The 14,290-nt window shown below is 40.0% G+C and overlaps 1 protein-coding gene across 4 annotated transcripts in view; it reads left to right on the forward strand.

Moving 5' to 3' along the window:
• VPS41 (VPS41 subunit of HOPS complex) overlaps positions 1-13,953 on the forward strand; it is a 131,162-nt gene extending 117,209 nt beyond the window's left edge. For 3 of the 4 annotated variants that reach the window (XM_044454333.1, XM_044454326.1, XM_044454316.1), the window contains 4 exons: positions 7,587-7,686; positions 8,402-8,446; positions 10,553-10,632; positions 13,569-13,953. In XM_044454333.1, coding sequence (XP_044310268.1) covers positions 7,587-7,686; positions 8,402-8,446; positions 10,553-10,632; positions 13,569-13,649 — 306 coding nt within the window. In that variant the 3' untranslated portion in view covers positions 13,650-13,953. Of the gene's footprint in view, positions 1-7,586; positions 7,687-8,401; positions 8,447-10,552; positions 10,633-13,568 lie in introns of those variants that run through there. The other variant, XR_006417027.1, reaches the window with a different exon arrangement.
• The last annotated feature ends 337 nt before the right edge of the window (positions 13,954-14,290 follow it).

Here is a 14,290-nt window from a genome sequence, read left to right on the forward strand (position 1 = left end):
CTTTCCTGCCTTCCTATTATTACCCTGCTGTCACTAAATTCCAGGCTGGCAGTTCTGCTGACAAAAAAGAAGGGGAACGGAGAGGGGTGCTAACTATCTTGTGTTCAGTAGGCCATTTCTGGGTACCCATCTGCTGTCCCCAGAGAAACACGCACACAGTGACAACAGAGGTTAAAAAAAAGTCTTTAGTATGACTAATTTTGCAATCTGTCCCTACATCAGGATTGTTCTGCTGCTTTTGGGCAGAGCTACAAAACCCCTTCTAACCCAAGGGCCATTTTGGAGAAACTTCCAGGGCCACACTGCAGTGGCAAGGCAAAAAGAAGCCAGACCAAAAGCCAAACTTATTTTAAGTTGAAGCACTTATTGCCAATAACTTAAGTTTTGGAGGGGTTTTAGAATGAGGGTAAGTCTGCTCAAAAGCAAGGAAACCACTAAACAATGGATAGAAAACAGAATGGGGCCAGTGGAAGGGAGCATGGACATCTGGGGAACCCAGGAGGGCTAGATTTGGCTCCTGAGACTGATGTTCATCCTTGCATTTACCTTCAATTTAGCATCTACTGTTCACACCATTTTCTTTCCCCCAAACGTCTCTTTTAGTTAATGGTTCATTTTAGTAAGCTTCCATTCTGTTCAGAACAGAGCAGTTAAAATCATACATATTGAAGTTAAGATTCTATTTAATTGTTGTTATTTTAAAATAACATTTGTGGTATGTGGTATGTTTTCCATAGGTCTGTAATTTAAAACTATATTAATACACAAAATACAGCTTTATGGAAAATGCCACTAATGCTCTATGACTATTCTTATCAATTCTAAACATAAAGTCTTCAGTTATGTGCTATTGAACTAACCCAGGCTCAAAAAAGCCTCCACAAGTATCAATTTGTGTAATTGTTTAATATATATCCTGCCAAAGATTGGCACTCAAGCAGCTAACAATAAAAACCACATTAAAGCAAAATATGAAATAACATGTAAACCCCCATGAGAAAAAGGTCAATTGGAAACACAATTAAAACCCAATTATCCCAGAAATAAACAGCAGCCATTCCAAAAAAGTCAGCATCGGACCTGCTTATATGCCGAAGACCTGCATGTGCCCTTGCTTGCCAGCAGGAAGGCATCAGAAAGGAAGACTGCATTGTCAGGGAGCTGCAGAGTCTGGGCACAGGTATTCACAGATGAATAAACACTTATGGTTTTCCAGGTTGTTAAGAAATATCCACCACCGCACATGCACACACATGTGCATCAATTACTTACATACTCTGTGTGTATGTGTCTCACTGAGCGTGTGCTAGTAAGTGATACTGGTTCTGCTGCAGCAGAAAAAGGGCTCCGTTTTCCCTTTCTGTGCTCACTACCATGGATTCAAAAGACCGCTTGTGTGTTGTTGTGTGCATCTCTTACTCCCCACCGCCGTCGTCACGGCAGGGATGTTCTCAAAGTTCATTTGCTTCAGGTTCCTGTTTCTGTGCAATGCTTCTGCTTTGGCTCCAAGTGCAGGGACAACTTGGCTCCACTTTCCATTAGCTGCACCACCCTCCACCTCACCACTGCCACCCTCCCCCTGGCTTTCATGTAATGATTTCTCAGGTATAAACAAGGATCGGGGAGAAATCATCTAAGAAACACTCAAATGCAAAGTGACCCCAAGCACATCTAAAGAAAGGTAACCTTTAGCAGCAAACACAACAGTAGGATACTTAGTCGCATTTATGAGGCCTGAATGCGTTCAGAACTTCAGTGAGTCTGGGGAAGCTCCCACATGAGTGGCTCCTAAATGCTACCATTCAAAAGACATTATCATCCACTCTGCATTCCCCTTCTTAACAAGAAATAGTGGAGAAATGTGGGATGGATGCAAATAGAAGTTGATGACATCTGGACACCCCCCCCCCATAATGTCCTGTGAACGAGCCAGGGTGATTGCACAATAAAACCATAATTCAGAAACACCCCAGGAACCCTTGTGAATGACTCTAGCTCTTAGAGCTGAAGAATAGTGCTGAAAAAATTGCTTCTCAATCACCTTCAAAATATATTTTTTTTATTGAACAGCACTGCAGATATAGCCAGACCCAACACAAACATTTTTTGTTTACTGCTTTGATACCTCTGGAAAATTGCACACAAATTAGAATAATGAAGTAATAAAGAAAGCACAAAGGCAAATACTTAACTTGAGACCCTAGGAGAACCCTCTATTTCTGTTGCTGAGCTTCTGAGCCCCTTCCTCTCATTTAAAGGAGCCTGGAGCTGGCAGGAGTGCTAGGCTCAAGCAGCTGGACTTACCCTTGTGGAAGCCATTTTAATTTCCACACAATGCAATGCCTGAAATTGAAAGGAACACTAAGCCAGCATGACTAAAGAATAGGGATATTGATGTTTCACGTATTTCCCACAATTCGATTCCTTTGACAAATGCACTGCAGGCACTGCATTGTGGGGAAATGTCAATGGCTGTGGTGTCGTGTGAGCCTGGTGCTCCTATCCATGCCAGCCAACCATATCTCTAGGTTCCCAATAAACTGCTGTCCCTGGGAGTCTCCTTCTGTCATGGATCCCCACTGAGAGCACTTTGCCCAAAATCACTGGAAATTCTGGACCACTTGGCATTGATCAGTGGTAGAAAAAGAAAGTGTGATGAGCTGGCCCATTTATCTTTACCCAGCATGTGTTCTTCAAGGGTCACTGAGATAGGCCTTAGTGTCTAGGTAGCTGCTTACAGTACACAGCCAGGTAGAGAGAAATATTCCCATGGTAAGCCTGGGAGACCAGCAATATCCAGTGAGAAGCAAACTGGCCTTCCGCAAATTCTGTGACAGGTGAACCAGGAACCTGTGCGGCTAAGGGGCCATGACCTAAGCCCTCTGTGTGCACTGAAATTATGACGCACTTCAAGAAGTAAGCGTACCCCCTCAGTATGAAACCTTCACTATGACTAAGCCTGGCATGAGTTCTAGGAATGTAGCCTTGTCCTGGCCAACAGAGCAGTAACTTCTGCTTGCTACTCTTCGACCTGCACCACCTTAAAGCTTTTGCTCTTCCTTGGTTAAATTCCCCTAGCTCCAGCATCTATCATAGAGAACCCTGGGCTGGAGAATACACAAAAACAGGTTTAGGTTTTGGGAACGTCTTACCACAATCCCCCTGATCCTGTCACTCTCAGACATGAAGATTGGACTGGGACCCATACAGGCTGACATGAATTGGGAGTACAGAAACCATGCATCCCCTATCTAGAATTAGAGCTATCTGAAGATTGGGACACTTTCTGAAGATTAAGTGCAAGAAATCTATTGAAATTAAATAGCTATTCCAATGGTAAAGGGCAAAGCTTTTTAGATTAAGCCCTACTGATTCGGTTGAGAAACAGATAATTCATAGTTCACAAGGGGAGCAGGAGTTACTTTTTGTGTGCTCAGTCCAAAATACTTAGTGCCTTGCAGCTTCTCTTCGATCAGCAAAAAATACCAATTTGGTTATTTTAGCGATCTGATTCTCCAGGGTCACTCAACAACCACAAGGACTGCCAGTATACCAAATTACAAACAACCAACAACTGTTTAAAATAGGTTTGTGAAAGTTGGCTAAGCTAACTTGTCACTAGGGGGCGCACTCTAACCTGTTTAGCCCATGAGAATGCCTATGGCAGTGCTAGTTCCGTGGCATTGTTTTTGTGGGGAGCAGGGTTGCGAGTGTTTTATTCCTTTGCTCATTCAGATGTTTGACATCGTTTTGGCAGTGTCAGAGCCAAGTGTTCGATGCTTGGCTTCCAGGGAATAGCAGCCAGTAAAACTTCTCTGCCATGCTTACCCCTTAGAGCGAGTGCACTGATAAAGGCCATGGTCCATGTGCTGTTGGAATCAAGGGCAAAACTGCCACTGTTCTTAATAGATGTGTATTGCACAGAATATCAAAAGGGTACTCCCAGCAACTCCGAAAGAATGCAGTGGACAAATGCATCAAAGCAGTTATTGCAGTTCAGTTGGTAAAAACATACGTATGAACCACACAGCACGAACATTTGAAACACAAACTCCATGAAATCTGGACTTGTCTGTTTCTGGTAATCCTGTCCGATGGTATTTGCCCTTTGCAATCAAGAATAACCCAAACTAAGTGAAACATCTTGACTCTGGAGGCTTATGAAATATAGAACTTCCATTTACCTAATTTTTAATTGATCTCTTCCAGATCAATTAAACCCGACAACAACTTCCATGGTGCATTTGTTAGGGTAAACAATCCTACTGTATATTGAGCAGAACTTAACTCTGCTGCATTTCACACTACAGAGTTGTATGTCCTCTGGAGCAGAACCAGACCAAATGACTAACACAGAGGCCTGTTTTCTATATTGGTCATCAGGTTTAGTTCCACCCTAAATCTCACATTTGAGGAGGATTAGCAGAAAGTTACCCTATTAACTCAAGCATTTTTATTCATTTAAATTTATCCCATCATTTCCCATTGTTTTCTGTGTATTCGTATGTATTCATCTCTGGAAGGAAAATTAAGACTGATGCACTTTCCTTGCTGATGTTGCAATTGCACTAGCCTAGACTTTGGAGTGATAATACTATTTCCTGACAAAGGCTTAGTATGTAATAAGTTTGGGTGGTGTTGTTCTTGTTAAGCTATTTCATACCTCTGTATTATTTATAGCATATGCATTTCTATATATTAGTGTTTTCTTTCATTGACAGTGATGTACTAAGCATATTTACTCAGAAATAAGTCCCACTCCATTCCATGTAGCTTATGCCCTTGTATAGGATTGCAGCCTCATACATTCCTTCTTGCAAATGTGAATAGAATCCCACTAATTTTAGTCACAAAGATAGTAATTTTAAAACAAATTCCAGGATGGGTTTTGCTAACATCCACACACATTTTAGGTATAATTTCTAAAATATTTAGCAGTCTTCCAGAATAAGTTATCAAGAAGTATTGGTGTAAATCTTTACAGCAATATGAATTGAGGGGGCGAGAGCCATTTTAAAATTCGCAATATTCTGATTCAACAGAATATGCTTGTTCAGATTAGTGCTTAGTGTAAAGATTTAGCATTAAGAGAAAAGGTCTAGCCTCTTCACAAGCTTGCACCTCACCACCTCTGGTGCAGCCATAATGAGACTTTTGTTTCCTTTCGTTTGATTCAAGCTTTTGCTGATGTCCCATTCCAGATAAACTGCAGTTTGGTTATGGTTAGTGGTGACAAGCCAATTATGAGCTGGTTTGTTTTCTGTAACCATAGCCATAGGACAGGAGAGCCTGGAGGAATGTTGTCCATGGGGTCATGATGGGTCAGGCACAACTTTGCAACTAAACACACACACAAAAAACAGCCAAGATAAACTGGAGTTTAGGATTTGAATGATATGCTGAACTGTAGTTAACTTTAAATGAATTAACCTAAAATTTGAAAACTCATTGCAGTCAACAGGATGAAAGGAAACAACAGCTAAGTTTTGTATTCTGTCCATCCACAATCATTGAGTTCAATTTGCTTTCCAAGTCAAACTCTTCTAGCCATTGCAGCATTTTTAAAATTAGACACCCTTTTCAGATTGATTAAAAAGCAATTTATTATTTTAGATATCCAGAGTGAATAAAAACTTCAGATGTGAGTTAAGTAGACTACTTTTAAAAACATGATACAGTTTGCCACTTATTTCTGTTCATTACTCATTTCAGCTAAAATGTTATAGAAGAGTTTTCTCCTCACTCTTGAACTTTGTATTTTATATTAGATTTATTCTCATTGTACTGAGGTAGTTTATGAAGATTCTCTTACCAGGAAAAAAAAATTAAAACAGCCAGGAATGCTCAAAAATAAAATCCTGAAGCTTTTGAATTAATAATGATTTACAATGTGTGCACTGTGTATGTATATGTGGATAAGCAGAGGTATAAATATATACTTTGTTATGCCATAAATACTTCCAATACAGTTTCATTGTCTAAAATGAAATCACACTGTGATATCGATCAATCTATGGTAGATACAGAAGCAGCAAATTTGCAACCCAAAGTGGCCATCCGGCTTATTCAAATTAAGGAAACTGATTCATAATTATCTTTTCTATAGTCATGAACATATGTTCTCTCAGAACTAATAGGGGTATCAACTAGGCCACAATGTAAGAGTTCTATATGAAGAAATATGCACTTCCAGATCTCCTTGTTGGGGTGACTACCTGTCATATTTGCATTGTTGGTAATACTACAAGTCCCAAGTTGCAGTAAGTCCCAGTGAACTCAGTGGCACTTATTTTTCAATAGACAGATAGAGACTAAATCTGTTAAAAGCCTTATCTGTTTAATCAGTGAGGCTGAGAGAAAAGCATACATATTTTTAAAGCTATTACGTATTTAGGGAATTTTAGAAAGCATATTATATACGATATTTCATTCTAAAAATGAGGTTGTTGTTAAACGGTAGGTTATCTCGTACTTGTTCAGTATCTCAAAACAGCATCATTTCTGAATTTTAATAAATTGTTCTGTCTTTTAGGGACAAGTCTTTATAACATGGGTTCTCAAACTACGGCCTTTGGGCCGGATCCAACCCACCAGCCCATTTATCCAGCCCGCCTGAGAGGTTTTGGACTCACCATGCCCGCCGCCTGCCTCGCTGCATGCACGCGGGGAGGTGACGGCTTGCTCGTGCGGAGATCGTTTTGGACTCGCTCAGAGAAAATGATCTCCAGGCAAGCAAGCAGCTGCCTCACATGCACGCCCCCACCTCCACCTCCGCATTGCCTTGCCTCCCCTCGTGTGTGCCTGCCCCCGCCTCGCGTTGCCTCACTGTGTGCATGCGCACCCCCCCACCCCCACACCACCTAACTGGCCCGCGCGTGCTGCCAGCACCTTTCAACTGGCCCCCTGTTGAAAAAGTCTGAGGACCCCTCCTTTACAAGGTGGCTTACAGAATAAGAACATTTTTGTATTTATTATTTGCAGTACTTTTAAACCACCCAATAATCAAGATTTTTTCGTTGGTGAATAAAGTAAGAACTTTTTTAAAAAATGCAAAAATCTGTCTCAGCAAGTACACAGTTGTTTTAAATGTAATTGATTAATCAATTAGAAAATAACCAGTTTGATATGATTGATTGAGAAGCCCTGCTTTTTGGAAGACTTTATTATTTCTGTGATTATAATGTCAGATTAGCAATAGTTTATTTCTGGATTATTTCTACTTGGTCCAAGTTATCACTCTTCTATATGGCATCTGAGTAATAAGAAAGTTATTTGCAATAATAACATGAGTGCAGAAGGGATTGCTTTTAAATATTGTGATCAAGAATAACATGTGAAAACATATAAAGAGTTCAGAGGTCTTGGTGGAGGCTTCATGTCTATTTTAAGGGCTTTTACAATTACAAATGTGTCATTTTAATTAATACGTTTTTAATTTCGAGCAAGTAATTGTGAGACAGCTTTACTGAAAAGGAAATGGACCGGGGTGGGGGAGGATAATGTAAAATATGTAATTTCAGCTTCTGTATAAATTGGAAGTGAAAACCAGTTGAATATTGTTACAGGTACTTTTTTCTGTGCCTTAGATTTTGCTTCGAGAGGGGTGCAAGAAGATTCTTGTTGCTGATTCACTGTCCTTGTTGAAAAAGATGCACCGGACACAAATGAGAGGAGTCCTTGTGGATGGTATTTTCAATACATCTTTGGAAATTACCCAAACCTGCCCACAACTGTTTATTTTATTTCACTGTCATATAGAATTTTAACATATGTAACTGCAGAACTGAAGTCCCAGTATTTATGTGTATCTTCTCTAGGTATTATTGTTACTTTCTTGTAAAAGCCCAAGGCATTCTATGTAGTCTGAATTGTTGTAAACCACCCAGGCAGCTTCAGCTATGAGATGGTAGAGAAATGAAATTGATAATCATAATGTTGGATGCAGTCTGGTATCTTTCTCAGACGCTGAACTTCTTTTTGAGGGGAAAATGAACCTTATTAGAAAAATGCCCTAATGCAGATGTTTCCTCTTTTGGATAATTTATCCTGTAGAATAATTTATATGGGGAATTTTACATTTATTGAATAAGTCAGGGATAAAGTACATCTGGCCTTCTGGATATTGGACTACAACTCCCACCAGTCTAGCCAATAGTAAAGGATGATGGGAATTACAGTCCAGGCACATGCTCCCCATCCCTACAATAGGTGTTTATTTCTCTAAGAAACGCCTGTTAATGTCTTTTGCTGTGCAGGAGCTGTCCCTTGTATCAAAGACTGTATTCAGAGGGCTTCTGTCTGATAGCAAAACTGTCTAGACCAGTTTCTGCAGGAAACCAGGCTGGGAAAGGGTGATTTGAACAATTTAACCATCAACTTTAACTGTTCCTTTTTCTTACAGATGAGAATATCTGTGAAACATGCCTTGCCCCTATACTGCCTACAGGTAGGGCATTTTATGGCCAAAACTTGTGCATACTTCAGAGAACAGATGTAGGCAGTAGCCTGAATCTATTCCCAATAAACACTTTTTAAATAAATCAGAACAGCATACTGAATTTTGATAACATGTTCTTATGAAGAACATCAAATAGATTCCCTTGTAACAAAACCATCAGTTCAGTAATATCATATGAATCCAGTATGACAATGCTATTCACTGAGTAATTTGTAATTAGCTTATAATCAAGTGTAGAAGTGAGTTTTTAAAAAGAAAAAAAAACAGTATCCTCCAGATGTTTTATACTATGATCTTCCTATATTATCTGATCAGCTATGCCCCTCATGTAGACAGGGGATTACACTCTGGTAATCGCTAAGCAATGTACTCTAGAAGGGGCTGCCCGTGAGGAAACTTTGGTAGCTGCAGCTTGAGCAAATTGCAGCAGCCAGACTAATAACTGGGACCAGATAGTCCAAACTTATACTCCCATCCTGGCGTGCTTGCTGCTTATACACTTCCAAGTCCAATTCAAGGTACTGGGTTTAACTTATAAAGTCCTACATGGTTTGGGTCAACAGTACCTCATGGAATACCTTTACCAGCCAGAATGGAAAACAGAATACCTGGACACTGTGCTTCACATCTGAGGCCTTACCTCAAATGCTAACTCCACCGGAAGCTTGGCTGCTGGCAACAGAAGAAGGGCCTTCTCTGTGGTAGCCCCCAAACTATAGAATGATCTCCCCAGCAAGGCCTACCTGGCACCAACTTGGCTGTGTTTTGCTTTGTTTTCTTTTGTTTTTTGGCATTTGACAAAATTTATCCACTCCAGATAATACTTGGGAGGGCATATTATGAACTGTTTTTCAGAAGACCTAGCAGTATCGACTGATTGTTTGGTTGTTAAATGTGGTTTTAAATGTGGCTTTACATTCTTATTATTTTTAATTTTTGTTTTATTCTAAATTGTATTTTATTTCATGTAATGCTGCTATACACCACCCCAAGAGCTTCAGCTCTTAATTATAGACTATAGAATGAATGAATGCATGCATGCATGCCCATTTTAGCAAAGGCTGATGAGACTTATTCTCCAGAACATATAAAGGATAATGCATTGCCTATCCCTGAGCTGTTCTGGCCTTCACTTGCTAGTAGTGCTGTTGCTCCATTCCAAGGGGATGCAGCAGCCCAATTTAGGACCCCAAACCAAATGTGGCCTCTCCAGAATGGCCTCCCTCATTTCTGTCCTTCAGGGAGATACTGGCAGCATCAAAGGTGAAATTCTGGAGAGTAGCAGTAGTATTAAGTATTTTCCCTAAAACATTTAGGAGTTCTGAGTTCCAGTAGTGTTGTTTCCATTCTTAAAGAACACCAATTGGTTCTGTGACACTTATTGCACTTATTTACTGTTGCACAAACAACAATATTCCATGTCCAGTGGGCATGGATGAGCTTTTTCTACATCTCCCTTCCAACCCAACTTTCATGGAAGGGAAAAACTGGTCTGCTTTGATATGAAGAGAAGTCAGCATAGATCATCTTTCTTCCTTGCTTACTCTGAGGAGAGAACAGTTAGGACTTGGAAGATGCTTCATAAGAGAGAATAAGAAATGCCATTTAGTATGTAACTAATGCAACACAAACTTTACTGTATGTAGTAAAAATGCTGTGAGTATGATTAAGATTCAGATGTGGTTTTCTACAAATGCAGCTACTTTTAGTCATGTGGAGGTCATATTTGAGAAGCCAGTGTTGGACAGGGACCAGGGAGACCCGGGTTCAAATTCCAACTTGGGCAGGAAGGATACTAAATAAAGTTCCTTCATGGACCACAACAGTCCATAAATAGACTGTGATCTGTACAGTATTTCTATCAGCACAGAACTATTCACATTTTAATATGGGCAATCTAGAACCATATAATGTCACCATAATGAAGTAGGACTTTTGAAAACCAAATGTGTCTTTCTCATGAATATCATTGGGCACCTACTGGTTTAATAAGGTACATAAGTTCATCTAGGATCATCTCACTCTTGGTGTTCTTCATAGCCTTTAGTACATGTATTTTGCTAAAATTTGTATTTTACTCTGTTCCCTCGCCAGATGCATCCAAATCTTTCAGTATAACAGTGTTTCACTGCAGGCATATGTTCCACAAAGAATGTTTTCCTGAACCTAGCACAGTAAGTAACCAGCTTAATCTCTGTAGAATCTAGAAACTGTCAAATCCTAAGGACAAAATGAATTGTTTTTACCATCTACTCAGAAGGGCATGTGAATATAGAGGATTATATAGTAATTATAGTAATTGTTCTTACCTGGATCTCTGTAGTTGTTCAAAACCACAGTATTGAGGCTTTGCATATAACCTCCATCCCACCCACCTTCCAGTGCAACAGTTTCTAAATATCACCTCCATTAGTAAGAAACTTGCTGTGTTCACACAAAACTCTAAATATCCCCTCCATTAGTAAGAAACTTGCTGTGTTCACACAAAACTCTAAATATCACCTCCATTAGTAAGAAACTTGCTGTGTTCACACAAAACACTAAGCAGTAACCACACAGCATGAAATCTCACCTTGTGTCCTGAGTTCTTGCATGCATGGTTTCCAGGCTTCTCCCTCTTCCCTTTAAATGGCAGCATGTACGTCATTCGCACCCATGGCTCAGAATCAATCCCAGGGTGCATCACTCCTACCCATTGCATCCGTCGCTCCCTCACTGGCCCATATTCTCCCCTGGATGTGGCCCCAGCCAGCTGCCTTTTTTGTTTTTGTTTTCTTCTGCTCAGCAAAGCAATGGCCTACTCACTATAGGAGCACTGCAGAATCACTCTCCACTACTGCCCTACTCTGCACCAACGTGCAAGCATCCAAACAAACCTTTACCCCCACTACTTCACTGTCATGAGGCCGGAGCACTCTTCCTAATTACTCACACAGATACAGGCAATAAAAGTTTAAAGCCTTTTATTCTAAACAACTTCAAAGATACACAGGCGATGAATAGTACAGGAACCATTAATGGTAGTTCTAAGCAACACAGTTACCCCCTCCCTTCTGATCTGTCTCAGATTTATGACGCACTCTTAACCCTACATGAACGCCCCTCCCCACGAGGGTTAAATAAACTCCTCTCCCTCCTTCTTTGACTTTGTCTCTCTTCTAATTGGCTCAAATGCCGAAGTCTTCTCCTCAGCTGGGCATTCTCCATGGCAACGGGCTGTCCCACAGTCTGCTCAGCAATTTCTGCAGGCTGGACAAAAACTTCGTCAGAGTAAGGTGGCGAGGGGCATTTGTCCTATGGGCACCAAGTAGAAATTTTCTTGCTCTAAATTTGACTCTCACTGGGAGCTTCTCTCTCTCTTACGTGTGCTAACAACTCCTCTGAGTCGTTAGGCACGGCATTCACTGTACATGTGCCAGGTGCTTTCCAACTGTAGTGCTAGTAACCCTCCATCTGAAAGCACCAACTTTCATCTTTGGAATGCATATTGCTATACTAAGTGCAAAATACTTGGTTTGTAGTTGAACACAAAATATTTAGGCTACAATCCTTTAAGCACTTGCCTCAGATTGTGGCTTACTAAACTCAGTGGAACTTACTTTTGATTGATTGCATTGCATTGCATTGCATTGCATTTATATCCCACATTTCTTCTCTCATGAAACTCAAAGTGGCTCCAAGATGTTTCTATGAGGTTTGCCTTCCAAGCACTGCCCAGACCTGCTTTGCTTCAGAAGTTTGCCTCATGTGTCTTCAGACCATACTTCTGAGTAGACATGTGTAGGTTTGCCCTACTAACCCTGAAACAGAACAAAGTAGTGTATCTTGCAGAAGTCAGTCAAAGACCTTTTTTTATGCCTTTCCTGAATCACAATAGTTACCCTTTCTGCCTCTCCCATGGCAGTTAAGGGCCTGTCATAGTTATATTTTCTGCCTCATGTACTGCTGCTTCTCCTCCACGTGTAAATAAATAAATAAACACTATATGCTGTGAGAGTTAAACTTTGTAACAAGTGAAAAATTGTCCACATGTTAGCAGCAGAATCATAAATGTTTTAAGATGACTCCAGCAAATTAACAGCTGTAAAGCTGCCTTTATGTGTTCCATGGAAGTAAAGACTTCCATGCTGGTTGCTATCCAAAGAATCGTGTGACTAGCTCCACCTCCCTAAGGGATCAGTGGACCTGTGCTTCTCAAAGAACAGTTTCCATCTTAAGGCAGGCTGCTGCTGCGCTGAGGGAAGCTTCAGAAGTGATATATTCGTTGGAACACAGTTTATAATATTGTAGTACAGTTCTTGTTGTCTGTTAGGCACTTTCAGCAAGAAGGAGGGTTATCAATCACAAGATAAATATAATAAGGCAGAGAAAGCGAAGGAAAAGTCAACAATCCCACTAGTCATGGACAAGCTCTTGGACTAATGAGTATAGTCATTACTGTATACAGTACACACTTTATTGGTACAGTAATGGGCATTCTGATATTTCTGTGGTCTAAAGTAATCTTTCATACTTCAGTCTCCATTAAAAATTAAAATTACATTATTAGTACAGTTCTGTTTTTAATATAATAATCTTATTTTGTACAAGACTAACTTTCATACACATTATTATTTGGGCAGTATCTAATACCATTCCACAAACTCAAGCAGTGCTAGATTTTTCTGTTGTGCAACCATTGCCCATTATGTTCGTGCAAGCATAATGTACAGCCAGTATAATGCACAACTGTTTATACAACCACACCTGCACAAATGTAACTTTAGTAGGATACATAGTTAAAAAACCAGTTTCCTCTAGTGCAACATCAGTCATGGGATGGCATAGTTGGGTGCCTCTCTTTGGCCTCAATGCAGTGGCTGCTAAATATGCTATAGAGTTGCAAAACAAACCCTTGGGATGAGTCTGAATTTGAAGATAATGTGACCAAGCTATCATCACCTTTTCACCCTCCCCATTCTCTCTGCCTTTTATAAGACCTGCTTGAAAAACAGATCTGAGGATCTCAAAAGCTTGCCCTTTCTATTTTTTTTGGCAATTGTTTGGTTACCCTAATGAAGTTATTAAACAGGGTGTTTTTGAACACAGATCTGTTTCTTTTTTGTTCCAGGAGTCTTCGTTACACTTCTGTAACATCTGCAGCGCGAAACACCGAGGACCAGGCAGTGCTATTTTGGAGATGAAAAAATAATATTCTCTGACATGTTGGCAGCTTATCCCTCTGTATGACTGCTTCCATTTGACACAGAACAGCAATGCTTCATTGTTAATGGTTAAGCCCTGCATATATTTAATCTTTGTTGCAGATGTGGTAAGGAGGAATCTTAAAATCATCCTGCTCACTGCTATTTCCTCCATGAATTTAACGTGCTAAAATAACATAAGAAAGCAATCTATTGTTCCCTGGCATTCCATTATTGTACACCTCAGATACGTTCACATGTATGTTTGGTTGTATCTGAATGAATTAATGAAAAGTAAAACTAAATCTAAAATTTGTTGAATTGCTATATGGTCCCTTTACAAAGCTACATACTAGCTAGTTTGAAGGTACTTCTATTTTCATTTCCATACTGCCAAAGCTCTCTGTGTAGTTTACAATACAATCAAATGCAAATAACAATGATGACATCATAACATTTCACTACAAAAAAATTAAAAACCAAATTTAAACACCTTGCGTAACTAGGAGAGTCAGCATAGAGGGCAGTATTAACCTGCCAGTCAATGGATAATTAAGATTTAAGATCAATCCTGTATTGGGAAACTCGTCATAGAGAAGACCTTTTTCCTTGTTTTTGCCACCCAAGCCTCCTTGAAGGTGGCACTCAG

This window comes from Varanus komodoensis, unplaced genomic scaffold, assembly GCF_004798865.1.
Source record: "Varanus komodoensis strain SLA01 unplaced genomic scaffold, ASM479886v1 scaffold10, whole genome shotgun sequence".
Taxonomy (NCBI): domain Eukaryota; kingdom Metazoa; phylum Chordata; class Lepidosauria; order Squamata; family Varanidae; genus Varanus; species Varanus komodoensis.